General features: G+C 35.2%; 1 protein-coding gene across 1 annotated transcript in view; it reads left to right on the top strand.

Moving 5' to 3' along the window:
- SNX29 (sorting nexin 29) overlaps positions 1–22,671 on the top strand; it is a 120,892-nt gene that overhangs the window by 11,367 nt on the left and 86,854 nt on the right. Inside the window, exons 5-12 of the mRNA XM_086622257.1 lie at positions 3,754–3,934; positions 5,786–5,856; positions 6,517–6,765; positions 8,828–9,197; positions 9,848–9,966; positions 14,330–14,411; positions 14,880–14,962; positions 22,497–22,560. Coding sequence (XP_086478383.1) covers positions 3,754–3,934; positions 5,786–5,856; positions 6,517–6,765; positions 8,828–9,197; positions 9,848–9,966; positions 14,330–14,411; positions 14,880–14,962; positions 22,497–22,560 — 1,219 coding nt within the window. The remainder of the gene's footprint in view (positions 1–3,753; positions 3,935–5,785; positions 5,857–6,516; positions 6,766–8,827; positions 9,198–9,847; positions 9,967–14,329; positions 14,412–14,879; positions 14,963–22,496; positions 22,561–22,671) is intronic.

Raw genomic sequence — 22,671 nt, 5'->3', positions numbered from 1 at the left:
CGTTTTTAGGGAGCCAGAATAGCTGTGCTTTTAGAGAAGTTAGTGAGTTTCCCATGTTTACATCTTTTACCTAGTAATGGGCAAGACTCGACACTTTGCGGACTCGAAATGAACAAGTGAGAAAAATTCAGCTGTTTACACAGTCTTTACCGATTTTTTTGTCTCCTCTGTGTGCTTTTTTTCTCTTGTATAATTGGGGATTAGATACTCTGTGGTCTCCTTGAGGCTCTGGGCGGTTTCCATCTCTTCAGCACGTAGTGATTTTCCCATCTGCTTTTTATCCCCCCAGCTTGCAGTTGGGAGTCTTATGCTTTGGTGCCGAGAATGTTCTCCCCTGTTACATCCTCTCTGATTTATGCAAATTTTGTGTCTCTTTAAATTTGAAGACACTATGTACAATTCTTATGATTTCTCTCTTGCCTGTTAGTAGCATCAAGTGTGTATGAAATTTTTGGTCCTTTAGTGTTTTAGTGGTCTGATGTAGAAAGGTGCATCTCTGATACTTGGGAACGTAGTAGCAATTCATCTGTCTGTTCATATGTGTGTCTTACTTGGGGCTTGTCAGTCAGATGATGTGGAGAAAGGGGATAATCAGGAAGGTTTTCTATGTTTGGGAAGTGGAAGAAGGAAGGAAACACTATTTTGACTTCTTAAGAAGCTTAAACAATATGTGGAAGTTCAAGAACAAAAATGTGGCTGCTTTGCAGCAAATTCAATGCTGTACAGTGACTAGTAAGAGAAACTTTTTTTTTTTAAATGGGAGTTATTGGGTTCCACTGCATTTATCCTTGCAAATTACGGTGTTGGCTTTTTATTTTCTGAAAGCAGTTGCAAAATACTTCTATATTTTTATCATTTTGAGGCAAATGAGTCTAGTATGGTTTATATTCTGTCTGATGTAATCACAGGTGTCATCTTTTTCTTTAACATAGTGGAATACTGCTGTTTAGGCTATACATTCAGGCTTTGACAATTGAAAAATAAAATTGTTCAGCAGTTGTTTTTACTTGAAATTTACAGATACTTCATGACAAACTGTACTTTCAAATGGCTGTAAACAATGTAGCATCATTTTGCGTCTAAGAACTTCAGTGTTTTACTTTTTTTTTTTTTTTTAAATGAAAATGAAAGTTTTAAATAAGAAGTCCAGCAGTAGTTCTTTGGAACTATGGCCTAAAAATCCTAGTTAAAATATTTTATTTTTTTAATATAAATTCAAGTAAGCAAATTCCTAAAATCAGTGTGATGGCATGGTCCTTACAGGCATATACAGCTCCTTTAATCTTATATTACTACTTTGTATATCGTAGCTTGCTTGTGAATAGTAGGACATTGTAGAGTAATGCTGAGGACTAATATGGGAAAATTATTAGTTGCTGTGGTTAGAAATGAAAATGATAGACTAAGGATTATGGAATATAAACTTCATTTAATGATACTCTCAATTTAAAGTGAAAGAACTAGTATTTCCAGCTATAGCAAAGAATGTTCTACTATGAGACACTAGTGACAAATATGAGACTGTTCTTTAATTACTTGACAGAACAGACATGGAAATGCACAATGTAAATTGTTTTCTTTACCTTTTTTTTTCATAAGAAGGCACCGAACCTGACTTGAGACTGATATCTATGCTCTCAGCTTGAGACATGCCAGCTGTTTATTGCTGATTAACAATTGGTGATATTGCAGTTATCGGAACTGTGATATGATTAAAGTTAAATAAACCATTTTCACAAAGTGACTAATGTCTGGGTGAGTTGCATAACATCAATGTCTTCTCTGCCTACAGTACAGTAGTACAAATTATATTCTACTGAAATTAAAATGACCTTTCTTCTGAGTAACAAGTATTGGATTGTTTGCTATGAAAAATAATATCAACAATTAGGACTTGGATTTTCATTTAATGCTTGTCTCAAAGAAGAGAACTCAGTCATTTGAAAATGCCACTTACGTTACTGTTTTTATAAAGTATGTCATGGCGGGATGTAGAATATGGAATGCTCTTTATTTCCACTGGATAGATTTTGACGAAAAACTGATGATAGTCCAAATTTTGAAGCTTTTCAAAATCCTTGATGTCTGTAAATAATCAGAATGCCAAGAAACACTGTTTCACCCTCAGCGCAAGGGGAAATCTGCTTATTTTCTCTATTCCTGTAGTATTTTCAATTCCTACTTTAGTATTGTTTAGAGCTTTTGCAGGATGGAAAAATGAGTTTTATTGGTCACAAGAAACAATGAAATAATTAAATCGCTATCTGGTGTTTTAAGGAATACTTTTTTTTACATGTAAATGTGTTTTGTTTTTGAAATGGAAAAAAATATGGGGACATACGATATTTGAATGCTCTTATATGTTCAATGGACCTTCTTATTGTTTGCATGTTAATGTGCCTGTGAGCTCCTAGTTCAGCAAAGTATACCTTTAGTTTTGCATGCTACGTTGTCAATCAGTTGGTCCTGAGATTTACACATTTGTCTAATTTAGAAGAGCTCTGGGTTATTCTTGCATAGCTGTCAGGTCTCTTTGGCAAAACTAGTTAATGAGTAACTTGCTTGTTAAGAGTTTAGGTTTTTGAAATTGTATTACAAACTTTGCTGATCTAATGCTTTATTTGGATTTCAGCAGAGATTAATAAAAACCCCAATAAAACCCCTCAAATGAGCATATTTCACCAAGAAAAGTCATAAGCTGTAGTGAAAACCGATCCAAAATCTGACTGCATGCTCTTCGTTTAGCAGAGAGAAAGAGAAGTGTCATGGATAGCTTTTTCTTAAAGTTTATTCTGCATTAGGAGAGATTGGGAAAAGTGATAAGCAAGGAGTGGCAGGATCAATCTGTTTTCTCTTTTGGGTGATTTTTTTTTTTATCTTTGAGGCAATTTTTTACCCATCTTTAAACATCTACTTTGTGCTCCCTACCTTGAGATTATGATCAAAAGCCAGCATAATATTTCAGGTGATAGTGCACCATTCACTTATATAATAGAATTATTTTCCCTTTTTTGTTAACTTAAAAAAACTGTTGAGCAAAGACATTCATTAAACTGTCAAAAGCAATACCTGCATATCGTCTTTGAGAGATTGATGTGGTTTATTTTTTTTTTGTAATAATTGGATTTCTCAATTTTTTTTTGCTTTTAAAACTATTCTATTTGCCTTAGATCCAATCTCTCAGTGTGTTACTAACTGTATAGATTAACAGCTTTCAAACCATTCTAGTTGTTTAAGCAATTCTCTTTATAACAAATCAAAGCCACGTGTCCGTTCTTGTTATATTTTAAGATACTTTCAAGCAGTATGTATTTGGTGCAACATAAATAACTAATGATTGCCAAGCTATACCATACAGTAATGAGTCCAAAGTCTTACAGGTGAATTATATGATGTTTGGTTGTTCTTTTCACCCTGAGAAAATGCTAAGAGGTGAATTGTAATAAATACGTCCTTCAAATATGTTCTTATTCAGTTAAGAAACAGGAATATGTATGTGTTTTATTGTGCATTTACAGTTACTGATGTAACTGAAAAGTTCTAAGGGCTTAAATAGCCCAAGTTCTGTAGAAATAAATAAATTATTTAACTGGAGTTATAAGAAGATGGTAAATGATTCACCTTTGTTCAGTTATATACCATTACCTGCTTGTTTATGAAATTGCATGTAAATGCATTCAGATATGAGCTTAGTGGGTGTGGTTTTGTTTGTTTGTTTTTTTTTTAATTATTATTATTTTTTTTAAATTCCAGAGCCAGTGTTTTGGTACTATGTGAAAGAAGTTCTGAATAAACATGAACAACAGCGCTTTTATTCGCTGAAGACAATTACTACAGATATTGGTAGAGGCCGGGCTTGGTTGCGCTGTGCATTAAATGAACATTCCCTGGAAAGATATGTTCACATGCTGCTTGCAGATAAGAATCGACTCAGGTACTGTATTTGATATCTTTGTAATGCAGGAAATGTATTGATAAATGAAGTACTGAGGTTAAAAAACCCACCAACCAACCAAAAACCACAACTGTAATAACACACCATATTAATTGCGATGCTGGAGAAGCCACTTAACCTCATACTTTCATTTTGTTAATTTTTGAAATTTTGACAACCGTTAAGATAGTGGCTTGTGCCTATATCAACATGTGAGCTGAAACTGGCTTCGTTCTAGCACCTGAGAATATATGCTTCTTATCTTAATTTCCATCCTTTTTCCTAACTCCCTTCCCTATTCTTTTCACAGTTTTCCTTACTAAGACCTTGATATCATGTTATGAGTTGTCCCTCTTATTGCGTTAAAATAGTTCACAATTGCAGCCTTGATCCTGTGGGTTCATCAGTGGTAATTGCCTGTTGCCTTTTGGAGATGCTCATCCTGTAACTGAAAAGCTCCAGCAGTCAAGCAATAGGTAGCTGCTACTGCAGATCGCTTGGAAGTGGTTTTGTACCAGCTTATGAACCTTCTTGTTACAGAGTTACTGAGAATTACTTACTATGCCTTGTGAAATCAGGTACTTTGGATATGCAAAATGTACTTAAATGACTCCTACCTTTTTCCTTACACATCTTCAGCTTGTTTTCTCTTTGAAAATTTGGAGTATTTTCCTTTTTTAGTAATAACTGTTGAGCTTGATCAAGTCCAGTGGATTCAGCAGAAAGACATTCTTTCCAGTTGCGTCAATTAGTGAATGTGCTGGATAGGATTATTGCCAGAAATTAGTTTGTTAGTACCTCTTTTTCATTTTCAATCTGTTCCAGTCTTTTGTAGCTTTCTTGCAAGACAGATTTTGATATGAAATCAAATAAAGACAAATGAAACAACAAAGGAAAAAAAATCTGAAAACCATTGTGAGGAAATTACTGACTTGGATTGCTATGTAACTAATTACTCTCATGCTTGTAGGAATACTTGTGCAGTATTGTCTATGAAATATTATTTCTAAAAAGGCTTATTCCAGAGTATGTAAGATTTAAATGTTACCCAAATTCAAATGGGATTTACAGAATCAGTTTCCATCCCAATTCTTACCTGTTTTGGAAACTTTTAAATGAATCTGTCAAAATTATTTAATATAGGTTGAGGGTATTCTTTTTTTTCTGTTTTTATGATTAGTTAACTGAATGCTGGCAGTTAAAATGCAGCATCCTGCTACTAGAACAACTAAATTCATGTGTTCACAATTAAATTCATGTTAATTTTTTGTTACATCCAGATTTCTAGTTGACTCTAACTATTTAGGGTAATTGATGTGGTTTTGGATATTGAAACAGGTCACTGAATAATAGAATGGTTTGGGTTAGAAGATACCTTTAGAGGTCATCTAGTACAATGCCCCTGCCGTGGGCAGGGACATCTTTCACTAGATCGGGTTGCTCAGGATGAAGTGCCTCATTTTGTTTGTATTCATGCATTCTAATATTTTATGAAATGGCTTGGTAATTATGGTCAACTATAGTTATTTAAAAACTTACATACCCAGTAGGGCAATAGGAGTAGAGAAATATTGTGACTGCTAATGTAGTGTGAACCTCCTTGCCCTCAGTGGCTTTTTTCCCATTAAAAAAATGCAGAGCTAGACCTGAAGATAAAATACTATTTAACATGTCTTTGCTAACTATTCAGACAGTTCTATATATTTCAGGGTGTTACTGTGAAATGTGATTTGATCCATTGGTGTACTCATACTTACTTTATTTTTCAGAGTTTTCATGTCTTTTAGCCACAGAATGTATGTTAATATAGGACTGCATTTTGTTTCTTTTTTTTTCCTTTCAAATTAATAGTGTCTTCTATGAAGACTGGTCTTTTATGATGGATGAAGAACGTTCTAGTATGATCCCTACGATGGCAGCTGGTAAGGCCTTCTCTTAAATGCTACTGTTGTTGGAAAACTTTCATTTTGGGATGTTATATCTGTTTCTGGTTGTGAGGAGTTTTTCTAACACACTCTTTGCTTATGTAGCATATGTGTATTAGATGCACATTCAAGGTGAATAGTCAAGGATTATGTCAATTTATGCCACGAATTGATGAGCTGTTAAAACACTGAATCTGGCCTTCCTACGGTTCGAAAGTCTTTTCACATAAATTTTCTAACTCTTCACCAGTCAAGGCTAACTTTTTTTTTTAAAAACTAGCACAGTTGAGAGAAAACAAGATGTATTATTCCTGACTAGAAAAGAGCAATGATAGATAGATTACAGTTTCAGTAAAACGAGTTTAAATAAAACGTTATAAATAAACGAGTTCACAGTACTTTCTTCTTATTTAGTGTGCAGCTGAACAGCCATCAAGATAAATTCAGAACTGATTGCATCAGCTTGACTATCATCTGAAAAAGAATGAATAGTACATGAAAGAATAAGAGTTCATGCATGGAGAACTGTGGGAAATTTTTGTGGAAAAATGTTTTATGTGTCATAGCTTTGTCAATCCTTAGGCTCTATCTTTGTAACTTTTGTATGAAGTATATAGTGAGGTTTTGGTCTTTTTTTCCCCTTTCTTTTATCTGAAGGTCTGAACTCCATTCTTTTTGCGATCAACATTGATAATAAGGATTTAAATGGGCAGAGCAAATGCACACCTACCGTGTCTGATTTGTTAAAGGAATCGACGCAAAACGTAACCTCATTATTGAAGGAATCCACTCAGGGTGTTAGCAGCCTTCTTAGAGAGATAACTGCATCATCTGCTGTCTCTATTCTAATAAAACCTGATCAAGACACTGACCCACTTCCTGTTCTCTCAAGGAACGTAAATGCTGGTAAGCATTTTTGCAATGTTGGTGTTCATTCCGAAACTTGTAAAATATTCAAGCATGTTTAAATAACTTTTTCAATTAAATGTAATGCACTGTTACGGAACAAAAACCTTCAAATAAGTGCACTACACATAGAAACTAGCCGAGTGTGAAAAAGTATGAAATTTTTTAGAAATACTGATGTGAATACTGGATGATAAACCTATATTTTAGCTTCGTTGCATCACTGTGAGAGGGAGGCTGAACTGTCTTACTGGTAAAGTGCTTTGCTTGCGACCTGAATTTCAGTTTCTCCTGCATAATATTATGCCTTGCAGTTTCTGATGTAGAGATTTTTCATTTTTAATATGTTTTCTTTTGACACTTTATCAGTCAGAAATACAGTGCCATGTGTCTGTTGTTAGATATCAGATAAAAATCTTAGCTTGTAATCTTTTTCAAGCAGCACCCATGTTCATGATCTGAATTCCATGGTATGAAGTAGGTAATTACCACAATGGAGAATTTACTCATACGCTCTTTTTACATTTAAATGTGTTAGTGTTGCAACCAGTTCGTAGGATGTTAGTTACTAACAAAGACCCAAAGTCTTACTCTCTTATAATTTGAAATTAATCAAACAGTATGTGATCTTCGTTATATATTTTCAGTTCCAAAAATACCAAAGGAATATTTTATCATCTTTATTTCCAGAAGTTGAGCTGAAGGAATATTTTGCTTTATAAAAGTACAAAACTGCAGGAAGACTCTGGGATTTGTGTTTTTCAATTAAGAAACAAAGTTTGAATTTAGGCTTTAAATTGTTTTTGTATGAGAAAAAGGAAGAAAAACCTATCTGCTCTGTGGTAGGAATAGAAGTTGAGATAAAATATGTTTTTTACGGGTGTTTAAAGGAGACTGTCTCAAAACATGGTTTTCAAAACAAAGTAGTGGTAAAGCTTTTGTTCTTCAGCACTTTAAATGAGATGAAAGTAGTAGATGATACTTGACTTGGGATAGCTTTGTTAGTACAGATTAGGCTTGTAAGATCAAATGACAGAATAGTTGACCACATGCTGCTGCATGTGACTCTACCACGTAATGTATGTTGTGTGTACAGTACATGTGTATACAGTACATGTAATGTACAACTTAAAATAAAATGGCACTTCAAAAAAATTGAGTTTGTTCAGATGCCATTATGTGTTGAATTTTAGAGCAAGTTAGATGTTTTCATTAGAGTCTATGTTCTTTGCTGGAATTCTATATGCATCCAGGATAGATTTTAATATCCTCTTACTCTTAAAAGTATGTTAATATTTTTTGTGGATATGTAACAGCTGGAGTTGAATGAAACAAAACAGTTTAGTCCCAGTGTAAGTTGTCTCAATGAGTAAATTTCTGATATTTCTTAGAGTGCTTCAAATCATTTAGCCTCATGTACACATTGGAATCAGTGAGAATAGGTAATAATTTAAAAATAAGTGCTGTCATAGCATAGATGTGATGTAATCAGAGTATTTCGGCATATTTCTTGACCAAGAGCTAATTCCCTGAGGGAGGGAGCAATTTTAATTTCTTTTTCTGAAAAATGACTGCTGTATTTCCAGAATACAGATAAAACTAACTTTATTTGATTGCAGGTTGTGGATTTTGTTTGTGTTATGTGTCTGTTCTTTTTAATTTTTTCTCCCAAGAAGTGTTTCATGTTTTCTGTGTTGTGTAGACATACTCTGCAATATACACTAGCTATATTCCATGGGAGAAACTGATGGGAAGGCTAACATTTTATTTTAAATTTCATTTTATAAGTTAGTTGAATTTTTTTTTCCAGTTTCAATTGAATACTGTTATGAATGCACTCTAAAATATCTTCTAAAATCTGAATTATGTAAGGCACATAAAGTAAAAATGATAGTTACAAATTTAAAAGCTCATATGTATGGAAAGATAATGAAGTGCCTTGTAGATCTAAGTATTTTTTTCTTTACTAAACTCATTTAGTACCTGCATTCTTTTAAGAAAAAACAAGCGTCTTACATTGTTTCTGTTTTTTAAACTTTGGAAACTTTTATGTTACTACTAGATTTGAAATATAGAAAAGATCGAAAAAAGAAGAAGAGAGTGACAAATATCATCTCATTTGATGAAGAGGAAGATGAGCAAAATTTGGGGGATGCCACGAAGACTCTGATTACAGGAGAAAGTTCAGAAGAGAGTGTAGACAGATCTTCAGTTTTTGTATTACCCTCATCTGAAAGCACTCTCGGAAGAAATTTGAATGGGAATGAAAGTAACGATTCGTGGAAGAGCAATTCCGTATTCATGAATGGAGAGTATGAATATCAGAAACTAGATGTGAAGAGCATTGATGATGAAGATGCAGATGAGGATGAGTTATATGGAAAAACGTCAGGAAATAAAGGCACAGAAGGTGAAACTGAAGATTCTGAAAAGTAAGTAATGTTGCAGGAGTCGGTAGTAAGTTTTCTGTGCTTTCCCCCCACCTAGTTCCTTCATGGGTGCTGGCAACTTTATGTAACTAACCGAACTATAGATTTTATTTTTTTTTCTTCTGTCTTTTTGTTTTCTTCTTCGTGTTTTTTTTTTCTTTTTTCCTTTAATCTGATCCCTCGTCCCTCCTTTTCTTTTCCTCCTTTTAATTTTTTTTTCCTTTTCTGTTGTTTAAACCATTTGAGCTTGTTGAAATTGTTGCATGATATAGTCACGCTGTAATTCTGGCCTATTTGAAGTTTCCTTGTTTTTATTATGATATCAACTCTATTTTGACTTCCCAGTAAACCAGCATATTTGAAAAAGAGTAAACCTGTTATCAGCAGAGTAGATAGCTAAACAAGACAGAACTGAGAGAAAAAGATAATTTTAGATACTAATATGCCCTCTTTATTTTTGAAACAGAAATCCCTTTGGAGAAAAAGAGACAAGCACTGCTTGTCTCATCTGCTTTGGAATGGTCTGATCTTTAATGAATTTATGTATGTCTGAATTAAGAAATTGGCAAGCTTATTGAAACCAGTGATATCTCTGAAAGACATATAAGCATTATTGACTGTGTAACAGGTTTGTTGGTTTGTTTTAAATCTAGGCCTCATGAAATAGGCACATGCAATTCTCAGATATGCAGTTGGACTCCTCTGCAGGTCCTGAATGATGACTCAGATGTGCTATTTCCAGTCAGTGCCATTGGCTCTTACTCGCAAACAGGTAGGTATTTGAATTTACCGAATTCCAGCAAAACTTACAACAGAATTTCTAACATGGGACAATGGTAAGCAATAGTGGGATTGTAAGGACATAGAAGATATTGCACAACTGGGATGGGAGATTGAATTGAAATTTATTCTAGATCTGAATCAGAGTTCTCTATTTGAGTGGATATTTAGTTGAAGAGGATTTGTCAATGTCAAAATAAACCAGTTCTGTTGGGATTAAGCTGTGGTCTTGTATGGTATTTTATTAATGTTTAGGATGCTTGACTAGAAAGTATCCTTATTTATTTTCTAAATATCACTAAGCTGGAAGAACCTTCAAGTGTCTTTGAGAATTTGAATTCCAATTAATCTTGACAGATGTCCTGGTTTCAGCTGGGACAGACTTAGCTCTTCTTTTTAGCAGCTGGAAGAGCTCCATGTTTTGGTTTTAGTCTGAGACTTGCTCTGAGAAGAACGCTGACAGCGCGCTGATGTTTAGAGTTGACACTGAGGCCTCAAGGACTTTTCAGCTGCCGTGTTCTTGCCAGTGTGCAGGAGCACAACAGGATAAGGGGGAGCATGGCCGGGACGGAGGGGTCCATGACTCTCCTTATGATTTGTACTTAGACTTAGGATTGAGGCCCAACTGTCCAATAAGTATTCCATGTCATGCAACATACTCTCTCTGTCTTGCTTTGTATTTTTGGGAAACCACAGCTTGCCCCGGGATCTATACCGAGGCTGCTCCAGCAACTAAACTCCACACAGCCGCTCACTCACGGCTATATATAGTGATAAATGTATACAAATGAATGATGTACGATGTAATTGCTCACCACCCCTTGACTGAGCCCTGTCAGATTGGAGAAAGTATCAAATATAGGATGCCATTCAGTAGAAGCTGTTATCGATTTATATACAGGATGAGGAAGGATTGGCTAGGGAATGCTTCTTTGGAAAAGGATATGGGACTGTCAGAATCGTAGAATGGTTTGATACAGAAGGGATCTTCAAAGATCATCTAGTCCAACCCCCCCCAGACATATTTCACTAGATCAGGTTGCTCAAAGCCCTGACCAACCTAACCTTGAATACTTCGAGTGATGGGGTATCCATAAGTTTCTCTGGACAACCTGTTTCAGTGTCTCACCACCCTCATTGAAAAAAAAATTTCTTCCCTGTATCCAACCTAAATCTACCTTCTTTCAGTTTAAAACCATTGCCCCTTGTCCTGTCACTGCAGGCCATGGTAAAAAGTCTCTCTCCATCTTTCTAATAAGCCCTCTTCATATATTGAAAGGCTGCAGTAAGGTCTACCTGGAGCCTTCTCTTCTCCAGGCTGAATAACGTCAACTCTCTCAGCCTGTCTTTATAGGAGAGGTGCTCCAGCCCTGTCATCACTTTCATGGCCCTTCTCTGGACCCACTCTAACAGGTCCGTGCCTTTCTTGTACTGTGGACGCTAGAGCTGGATACAGAACTTAAGGTGGGGTCTCACGAAAGTGAAATAGAGGGGGAGAATGACCTCCCTCAGCCTGCTTGCCGTGCTTTGTTTTATGTAGCCCAGGATAAGATTGACTTTCTGGGCTGTGAGCACCAATTGCCAGCTCATATCTAATTTTTCATCTTCCAGTATCCTCAAGTCATTTTCTGCAGGATGCCCACTAAAGTGGGTGCCAAGCTGATAGTGAATTGGCAGTGCCGTGCTTCTGCAGTAAAAGCATGCTTCATATGGACTTACATAAATAAAAGTGTCATTTGTAAATTCGTGCTCCGTTGGCTCTGTTGTGGCCTCAGCTGCAGAACTGTATGCAGTTTGGGGTTCTGCGCTTCAAGGATGGTGTGGATCATTTGGAGAAGATCTTGAAGCAAGTAATGAAAATGGTCAAAGGTATGGGAAAGACCTGGTACTTTTCCAGTGTCTGTATTGTTACCAAAACCAAACAAAAAACTTCCACAACTCCTGACCTCCCTCCTTCCCCTGAGTTTATATTTTGCTAGCTGTTTATAAAACATTGCTTTTATAAAACCTTGGGTAGGTATTCTTATTTCAGTAACCACTTAAAAACTTCTCAATGGCATTCAAATAGTGTTTTATTTGTACAATATTTCATATTTTTTGCATATACATTATATGTGCCAAGAGTTTAAATGGACTGTTAATTGAAGGCCTGTGAAAAAGTGTAATGTAGTTCTGTAAGTTTGGAGATTAAAATGTGAACTGTAAAATAATGCTGTACTGCCCTCTGCTGTATTTTAAGACGTACCTCTTAAGAAATGCCAGTGGGAAAAAAAAGTACATTTTCTTTTTTTTCTTGTGCTCCCAGTTTTTCAATTTATGAAAGAATGGATTTAAAAAACATTATCTAGTTTGTGGCATAGTGTTCTCTTAAATTTTCTACAGAAACTGTTAGAAAAAGTCCATGGATTTGTGTTTGCTGACTCTAAGAGATTGAAATCTGGAATACTAGAAAACGTTCCTGTTTATAGGGGAGTAAGTGGAATGGGAGCTTGCAGCTGAGCTGTGGGAGTTCATAGCCAGTCAGATGTCACAAGGCATCAGGAGCTAGAGCTAGGGGGTTAGCTGAAATCAAAAGTCAGGAGACTAAGCCAAGACTTGGTACTGGAGACAGATGACCAGAGAGGACAATGGTAGGTGTTAACAGGGGCTTACTTCTATTAAGGAGATACTAAAGACCCTTGTTCCATCTTGCTTCATCTCAGACCTGTTTTGAAGACAATGCTCAGACTACTAGAGATGGTCGACAGATATTTTCAGTTCTTCTCCTGCCCCTCTTTATCTTTATGGTAAAGCCTGTGGTCCAGTGTGCAAGCCAGAATGATACAGCATTGGGCTGGTGAAAGAAATCTTCGTCAGTTATAGAAAACCGCAACACAAATTCTGCTGTCCAATTTCCTGGTTTCAACTTTCCATGCTGTCACTGGGCGCTTCTGAACAGTCCTGAACTGACAGAGTGTGCAAGCAATCTTCACTAAGAGGCCCATCATGCAGCCCAAATGTCAGCCAGTTAGGGAGAGTGATGGACATGGGTATGGTCACCCTCTTCCCATGCAGAAGGACAATTTGATGAGATTGAAAGCTGCCTTAGGCAGTTGTTTGCTTGACTTTGGAAGTTACACTTTTGCCAGATGAAAGATACCGGAGGGAATGTGGCTTAGCTTTTTCTAAGGGCAGTTCAGCCCAGTAGCTAGAAAGCTCATTATGATTATGACAGCATTGTTGCTAAAACATACTTAATGACCTCTTGTAAAATATATAGTTTAACCTAGTATTTTGTTTTATAGGTCTCAGTACAGATAAATAACAAGACATATGTTTGAAATAGATTACAGCATAATCTATGGTGTTGTATGTTAATAGCAATGTTTTCCGTTTTAGTCTGTGGCAGTGCTTCAGGGATGTGTCAGGGCGTATCGTATCTCCATGTAATAGAGATGAGAAAGCCCGAGTGAAAATTTAGTTGCTTGGAACAAAAATGGAGCGTGCATTTTAGGAACTGGGCTTCAGTAAACTCTACAGCTTAAAAAATGAACTTTCTTCTCCTTAGTCATTCTGACATAACGCAAATTCCCATGAACTGTTTATCTAGAATTCCTGCTTTTAAAATTCTGTGCTGTTTTAGCTCATGATTTTAAGATTAGTTTATGGTAACTTTGTAACCCTTACATAGTGAGATGCAGAAAACATCAATAAAGTGTGATTTTTTGTTTCTTTATACCTGAACTGCCTTAATGAGAGGCCGGGTGATGTGTTTGTTTTGATCCTGACAGTTGTGGATCTGGACAGATGCATATTATCCATGCTTTTTAAAAAACATCTTACCTGTCTGATTCCTGATATTTGGTACACATGCATAAGGAGCCAGAGAAAAGCCATGGTCCTCTGTTGGGAATGCATAAAGGACTGGTGTCTTTGCAAGGTTTCATACTGGGGACTAACCGCAAATTCTTTTCCTACAAGTCACAAACAGATCTGTGATGAGTATCAGATGGCGTGTGATGGTTGAGCTCCCGGGGCTGGCAAAAATAACTTCAGTAAGAAGTCTTTTCATAGCTCTGCAGCATTGTTATCAATGTAAAATGTACATCTAAATGATAATTTAGGAATTGTGCAATTTTCATTTTTTTCTAAACTGATGACTGTGTTCCTAAGGGACTTTACAGTCCTGCTAGCCTTCAGGGTGAATGTACAGAAGGCAACCTTGAAGAAAGGATTTAAAATGTTTAAAAGCTTTAGTAAAAATGAGTATTTCTAGTTAAAAATGTAACTACCTTCCTTCTGGTTTTATTTGTATTACTTTTTATTTTTTAAGAACTGTTAACTGAAGAAGCTAATGCTGGTGCATTCTACTTTAGATAACTTGGAGAATGGAGAGGGGCACGAACATGTTGTTCATGCGGTAGAACTGGTTCCAAGAAGATCTGATCTTCCTTACAGGTGTGTGTCAAATATTTTTTTCTTGAAAGAAAGAAATCTTCAACCTGTAGCTGCCAACTTATTATTGTTACCTAGTGCATAGCTACTCAGTACTGAAAAACAAACTTCTTCAGGGTACTTTTGCAAGTGTTTGGAAAGACAAATACAACAAGCCTACACTTCCGTTTTTTGCATAGTTTCACGTATTGAACTTTTCCTAATTATCTTGAAGTCACTTAGTCGTGTCAAATAACAGACAAATTCAGCCTCCTGATTGTTGAAAATAGGTTTTATGTGTTTTTTTTGTTGGTTTTGTTTGTTTATTTTTATGAAATTATATTTTAAAGTTGTATGTTAAAGGATAGTTAAATGTAAGCTGATTGAGTATGGGTAAATATGACAATTCTAGTTTCTGGAATGCTTTTTTCTTAAGTTTCGAATTTAGGATTTTGTTTTCATTTATTGATGATATTGTACTTTTATGACTAGAGTGGAAGTCAGTCCTCCAGCTCAAGTGAATACTTTAAGCAATATGTTGCCTTCAGCCACTGTGCCAGAATCCATGACAATTAGTAAGTACTTCCTTGATGTATCTAGATTGATGGAATTAACTTTGAAAGTCCTGTAACTCTTCGTTTCTACTTTTATTTCAGTAAGGTCTATTTAGAGAGGCATACAGCACTTCATTTCTGATATGCTGTCCACGTTAGAAATGACTACTCTAAAATGATTTATCAATTGGCAGATGCCAGATTATGGTTCATTGTAGCTGGTATTCCATTAGCTTCTCTTTTCACAGAGATGCTAGTGTTGTCCTTATACTAAATGTGGCTTGAGTAGTTAAATGAACAATAATGATTTAATTTGATTAACATCTTTAAACCTCTGCAAGCTCTGAGAACACTCATGGTTGGTTCTGAGGTGATCTTACTTATTTTGCCTGCTTTCCTTACTGGCAAGGTGGGAAAAAACTCCAAACAAACCCAGAACTCTTTCTATATATGCTCAGTCTGTGGTTTTGATATGGAAATCTGCTCCAAACATAAATACGGGTGTTCATAAGCAAAAACTTTAGTTAAGATTAAAGTGGAGGACAGTCATATTTTCAGTGGTGTTAGGAGTTGAGCTGGGCAGGATAAAATAACCTTTACTGTAGAAGGAGATCAGTAGAAGTACAGGCAGTTCATTTACCCCATCTTTAGTCTTTTTGCTTCACATAAAGTTGTAGAACAAAGACTTAATTCTTAAACTGACTAGCTGTCTAAACATGTAAGCAGGTATGCTTTCGTTTTCCTTGCTATACAGAATGTTTTGTAACTGAACTGATGAATATGCCTTTGTTCCTAAAGCTCTGGGGTGTTGTTTGTTTCTTTTTATAAATTTAAATATGTACAAATTTACATTACGACATTTGGGAAGTTAGAAGTTATGCAGTCAAGATTCTTTTCTGAAATTGATTTATGAAATCATCGAAATGAATGAACCCTTAATATATTCTGATCGAATTTTCTAATGTCATATTCAAATGTTATCTGTGTCAGTGTATGTTAAAGGAAGTATACCATGCATTTTCACTGGCTATTGTTTCAGGCTCTGGCATGGGTCTGCTGACAGAGCTTTACAAAGTTGAAAAATCCTTTCTTACAGAGTACTTTACGAAGTGGGAAACTAGTTTGAGTCTTTTAAGTGACATAATTGGACTTACTGTGGTACTTCCATCACTGGATATTCTCTGCTCATGTTATTACTGCAATATCCTTTCATTCTTATGTTTTTGTTTTATTTTTTAGTAATAGAATTTTAGTGGGAAATTTTCTGATTTTATTGCACTCTATTGATTCTATTGTTTCATGGGTATATTAGGTACCAGCAGAGGCCGCAATTGGTCTCCTTCAGTTGCTTAGTTAGTTCCTATGTATAGTTAAGACACCAATAAAATAGAAAGTAAATCTTGAGATTTTCAATTCTGATACTGAAAAATTTGTAAATGAAATGAACCACAGGATCAGCAGAAGCATACAGGCTATCGTTAGTTTCCCGTTTCAGAGAAGGTTTTGGTGGAAGGAAGGGGAGAAGTTAAAACAATCTATAAAGCCAGTAGGACACTTAGTAAATAATGTAATTGTCGTTATAATCAAAATTCAGCGACTACATGTATAAGTTAATACCTTCATAATGGCTGATCCCAGATACATTCAATAAAAATGCTTTTTTTGCGTTCGTTGTTATTGGTCCTAGATTCTCTGCACAGGAAGAATTCAGTGCTGCTATGACAAAGCCAGACACTGAAGCTCTTTTTCTCTATTGCAATTAGCAGAAGAATTATTAAATGGTGAGGCTTATAACTTGGTTGCATAGCAACTAATTCTAACACATCAGACAAGAAAAATGGAATGCAATAGTGTAGTGACAAAAGCTGTGAGGTCTCCAGTGACTGGATTTTTGTGCTGCTTTCTTCTGAAGATGAAGCCTGAAATGAATTTTTTTTCTATGTTTTTAATCTGTTCTTTTCTTGCTTCCTTTCCAATTTACTAGTATAGTGATAACCTTTTCTTGGTTCTTTTGATATGCAGGCTAGAAAATTATGTTGTGAGAAGCTGTAACTTGAAATTTCTGCCATTTTGAATGATTTTCCTGAATTTGTCCCATGCATTTGTAAGGTATAGGTTGACTTAGCAGCAGATAGATCTCAAAAGAATACTCATACCACTCAAGAGAAACGCTAATCCATAGAGCTTCATGGTGTATGTTAGACATCATTTGAAAACTTGCCCTACTTTACAGATCGTCTTATAACCAATTTTATAAAGAATTAAGTTTATTAGGAGTTTTATATTAATGCATCTATTCCATTATGTCATTTTCCAGTTTTTAAAAAATTGTATTTATCTTGTCATATTTGAATCACAAACAACTTGATATCTACTCCAGTTATTGTCATTGGAAGATTATATTTTCAGCATTGTTTCACACCAGAAAAATCTGTCCTAGCAGCATAAGTGTCCACATTTTGTTTTTGCAGTGGAAAAAAAGGAAGTTCAATTTGAAGGATGCTACTTGTGTCCTTCTTTACAAGGTTCTTTGATTATAGTGCTATTTTTAGTAAATAATTGGGAACTTAGTTTTTCAGCTATAATTTTTCTCAGTTTTTAAAGTTGGACTTAACCACAAAGGTCAGCGAAGGTTGTAGCACTGAACATTATTCTGTATTTTTTCATCTATTCTTGAGAAAGCTTCCAGTTTTTCATGATCACTGAAGAACTTTAGTGAATAATCAGACCTACATATTATATTTTTATCCTGGCTGTTTGAGTAAATGAGGTGTATGTTTTTGTTCTTTGTCCTCTAAATAGCTTCTGACCTGCTCCTTAACTCGGTTGCCAGCAGTCACTGACAGGTGCTAAATTCTTGTGACTTCTGTGAAAGCACAGCTGTAGAAAGAGTGCGTATAAATTTCCTAACTGAGAAAAAAGATGCAGTTCATCTTACAGACTTTTTTTTTTGTCAGAACCCTTCTATGCAGTAGAGGACCAACACTGTATTGTCTAACTTGTTTCCTACTAAAATTTATCCTGTTAATAGTGACATGACAGGATAACATTTGCAAGATTTTTGAGCACTAAATACAGCCTTAATAGCCAATGTTCATGCAGGCAGCTTACGGAGCATGTCTTTTAAAGGTCAGACTTCTGATTTAGGATGTAACTAGCCTGCTGGAAGTTTTATTTGTTTCTGAAAATATCTGTGTAAATTTGCACTCAGGAAAATAAAAAAATCATTCCTGTAGACTGCTCCCAGCCCACCCCGATATTCTATCTGCAGGTTTGCAGAGGAGTGCTGCATGGCCTTGTGTACACTGAGAGATGATTTCACTTACAGCTCATTCTCCGTAACAGGTGATTGCAAACCATACTGAGCCAATCTTCGGCTAAACCGCAGAAGAGTTGTGAAATTTAGGGCTTTTCTGGAGATTACTGGGAAGTTGACAGGTGTTTCTTAAAGCATGGCACTTTTTTATATATTTCATGCTCTGAATGTGACCTCATAAAAGCTTTATAGAAGCTAGATTTTGCACGTAGTGTGCAAGTAAATTAAAAAATGTTTTGGAGCAAATATTTGCTTTATTAGTAATAAGGCATGACAGATTAATTTCAACAATAAAAGATAACTTCTGGTGTTTTTAAAAGTGAGATTTATATATGAAAAGTTTAATTAGCACATTCCTTGATTTTTATGTTATCTTTTTTTACTAAGAAGAAAGAACTGTTTTGGAATTACTGGTTTGCACATTGGAATCCTTTTTTTTAAGTTGTTGCAAAAATATCTCTTAAGCTTACATAATATGAAAGACTTCACTAGTTATCTGATTATGTCTGTCTTTGAGACTGATTATCACTTGAATTTTGGATATATTGGTGTTGAATGATGATCCTTAATAACGGTAGTGTCTGTCTCTCCATTAATGTTGCCTTACAGAATGTGAGTGACATATCAAGTACAAAGCAGTTCAGAAGTAGGACATAAACTCTAACATGAGACAGTTTTCTGAAGTGGGTATGCTTGACCATCCTCCCACTGTTTTATTCAAAAAAAAAAAATCGAGTGGGAGAAAGATTGAGGTTGCAAAGTCTGGAAGTCAGAAAATGACAAATTTATGTTTGCTGCTACAACCTTGATTTTTTTTTTTTTTTAGGATTATTTATTCCTTTTTCTAACCCACAGAATGAATGAGACATAAGTCTACTGAAAAAAATAGGTTATGATCATACGCTGATCTCAGAGGCAAGCTTAATACACAGACAAAAGCTTATGACCTTGATGTCCTGGCAGATTTGAAGTGAACCTGCTGCAGTGTATGATACTCAATTTGCTTTGTTTGCATTCAGTTGACTGTTCTGACATGCTGCTAAAATTTTCCAAGAAGCATAAGTGAGAGACAGAAATTATGATTTTTGAAAGTTCTGAATGTTATGCCTGAATTAAATAGGATGATGTCCTTTTGATTCTATTTAGTGACTTGCATCAAAAGATCAAATTAAATTTTCTGGGTTTTTTTCTTGGTAACTTTGTTTATTTAATTACACTAGTGAATGTTATATTTACTGTAGATGGAGAGGTTAAAGAAGTGTTGATGATAAACTGGCTTTAATTTATTCAGCCTCAGAGAATAGCAACTATATCAGATTGTGCATTATCACATTTTAATGACGCTCTTGAAATATTTAAAATGCCGTTGACTTGATGCTTTCTTGAGGAGGATTCTGAATTCAACTTTATAGTTAAAGATCTTTATTTTGTTATAGAGTGTTACTGTACTGAAAGGTTACTGTGGATGTTTTTTGCTTTTTTTATACACTTGTACAAGTCTTGAACACTTACTGGATTATTCTATTTTCCTCATCCTTAGAACAACTTTTTATTTCACAGATAGGCTGATGGATGGTGGCCCATGTTCACAATACTATGTACAGTTTTTTCAGGACTGTTACAGCCCAACATTTTTCCACTGACAAAAACCCCCACCAACAAACCACAAAATAACCAAACAAAAAAATCTCAAACACCTCAACCTTTCCAATCTGCCCTTGAAGTGACAGGGTCTCAACATGACCAAAAGAATACTAATAGTGGGTTGAGTTTCATGATCACCAAGTGGGAAATTTTATAGCTAAATATTAAACTTCAGTCTCAGAATGTAGGGTCTGATGCTTTTTTTTGTTTGTTTGTTTTGTTTTTTCCCTCTCAAAATAAATGCTAGTCAATAGAAGTTATTATAGACCATTATATGAAATGTAGTCATGAAAATAATGGAGCACAGCATATTTTGTCACATAGAATCTTTCCATTCTGATTTTTTCTACAATTGCTACATAAATTTCAGTGGTTACCTGGTCACTTCAGTGCAAGATGAACTTTGCTCTTGCCAAGAAGTTTTTGGTGTTTTTTTTTTCCCCTCATTCGTATCGACTGAAAAGGTGCTCTGTTCTGTCCTGACTGTTTTCTGCTCCGTGCCTTGTGGCAGCAATAGTATGAAACTCAACAATAAGATCACTTGGTAACTGCTTGTCTGAAAAAGTAGCCCAGCAGAAAAAAGCAAAACCAAAACCAGTTTTGAGCTGGGACACTGTGTGTTTAAACACCAGTGGCAGAACAAGGCAGGTGGTAGCCGTGATGGGTAAGGCAAGCTGGAATGTCCTTTTTGCTGAAAGCACAGCCTTAGGAAGACTGATTAAAGTAGCCATATAATCACAGCTTTGGTTTTGAATATGAGTAATATTATTGAGAGAGCAGAAGTCTCCAGATTTTTTTTTTATTATTATTTTTTAATGTGTGTTAGTATTTAATACCCACAAATTTCACGTTTGGCTTTTCTACACGATTAGAATTTTTTATTTTTTGATAGCTGTATAGAGAGCTCATATAAAGATGCTAAGTTACTGTAGGACAAAAATTATTTTTTCTGTGCTGAATTAATGGAGTGCAAAATCCCTCTAATGACCTACTAAAATGTTTCTTCCTAATGTCAGTTGGTTCTTAAGCTGTAATGTGGAATGGGTAGGAAAATAATTGTCTACTTTCTCCATGGCCAAAGAAGCAGAAATGTTTTGGAAAAAATCTAGCATGAAGAAATCGGATAGGCTGATTTCAAGTGAGATGAGAACCTTGCTGAATCCTGCAAGGGGGGAGTTTACCAGCAGATTACCAGTGCCAGACTGGAATTGTGATGTCTGCACTGGCTGATACATTTGATTGACATAGTAAAAGCTTTCATGTTTTGTCCACTACAGAGTTTAGCAGATTAAATCTGGTCCACAGGACAATGTTAAGTTGTTTTTTTTTTTTTAACTGGCAAAAATGTCTGTAACTACAGAAAATATTAAGAAAGGTACAAGTAGATCAGTGGACTGAATCGAAAGGGGAAAAAAACTTTTCCAATGGCTTTACTTACTTGAAGAAATTAAGTAATACCAGTTCTGTTAGTATATTTTCAGTAAAAGCACAAAAAATTTGCTGACATCTGCTTTGAATACTTGTGGAACACAATTGTCTGATTTATTATATATAAACATAGGAGTATTTCATTTAGTTGTCGGGAGGGATGTTTTAATGTAATTATGTCACTGAAGAAGCTCTCGTAAAATTATTGATTAGCATCTGTGAAATTGTTAATGAAATTTTTTTTTAAAATCTGGTTTAGGACATGTGTCCATCCTGATGTTTGCTAGAAGCCGTTCATACCTTTGAAGAGCTGTTGTATTTCATGTATTCCTGCAAGATCTGCAAGTCAGAATCTGTTTTAGATTTTAAAATTAAGTCCTAATATTTTTCTGTAAACTTACAGTGAATAGTAATAGTACAGCTGTACAGTTATGTGCTAGAACCACTTCATAGGAGAAGGGATCCAGGTGAGGCAGCGCTTTGAGCTGATGCTTTTCTGAACAGTATTTGGCTGCTCTGGTATTGCTGTTAAACCTAACCCTAAAGAAGTCTTTAAAAATTCTAAAATTCTGTCATAATTTTTAAAATTTTTTTTTCTTGATGTAATGAAAAAAAGTACTTTTTAATGGATTTATAGAAAATAAAAAGATTTTTACAGGAAATGAGAAGATTCAGAAATCCTGTTGTCTTTAAGGCATCTTTAAGACTGAGCTTGGGAAGAAATGCTATGATGCAGCAATGACATTCTCTCTACTCCCGTGTCAGAATTTATAGCAAGGAAAACAAGCAATTTGAAAAAGTTAAACAAGTAACAATGTATGTGATGAATATGCATGTAGTGGAAAGGTGCATAGTCTCATACCTCTGCAAGTGAAACAAAACAGCTGCAGCCACAGGCAAACTTGTAAACATTTGTATTAAAGCCAGATGCAGACTAATTTAATTTGATCAATAGTTCTGATACTGTGTTAAATAATACCATTTTTGAAAGATTGCTCAAATTAGTGATGAGATTAAGAGCATTTTTATGTCTTCGCTGAATAGCAAATGATGTTGGCATCATCTTAAGTGTGTTGCTGAATTAGTGCCCCTATGTACCTGACTTTTAGATGTGAAATGAGCAAAAATACACACAGACATTAATCTTTTTTTGTCCTTTCTCTTTAGATGAACTTCGTCAAGCTATTGTGGCCATGATGAATAGAAAGGATGAACTGGAAGAACAGAATAGGTAGTTTTATTTTTCTAGTCAAGAGGCACTATAATTAAAAAAAAAAAAAATCTGTTCTCTAATACAAGCTGTCCTTTATGTAAAGCTATGCATAATCTTTGTGTAGTCTTT

The sequence above is a fragment of the Tauraco erythrolophus genome, chromosome 17 (assembly GCF_009769465.1).
Source record: "Tauraco erythrolophus isolate bTauEry1 chromosome 17, bTauEry1.pri, whole genome shotgun sequence".
NCBI classification, from domain to species: Eukaryota; Metazoa; Chordata; class Aves; order Musophagiformes; family Musophagidae; genus Tauraco; species Tauraco erythrolophus.
This window is presented reverse-complemented; position numbering and strand designations above follow the sequence as displayed.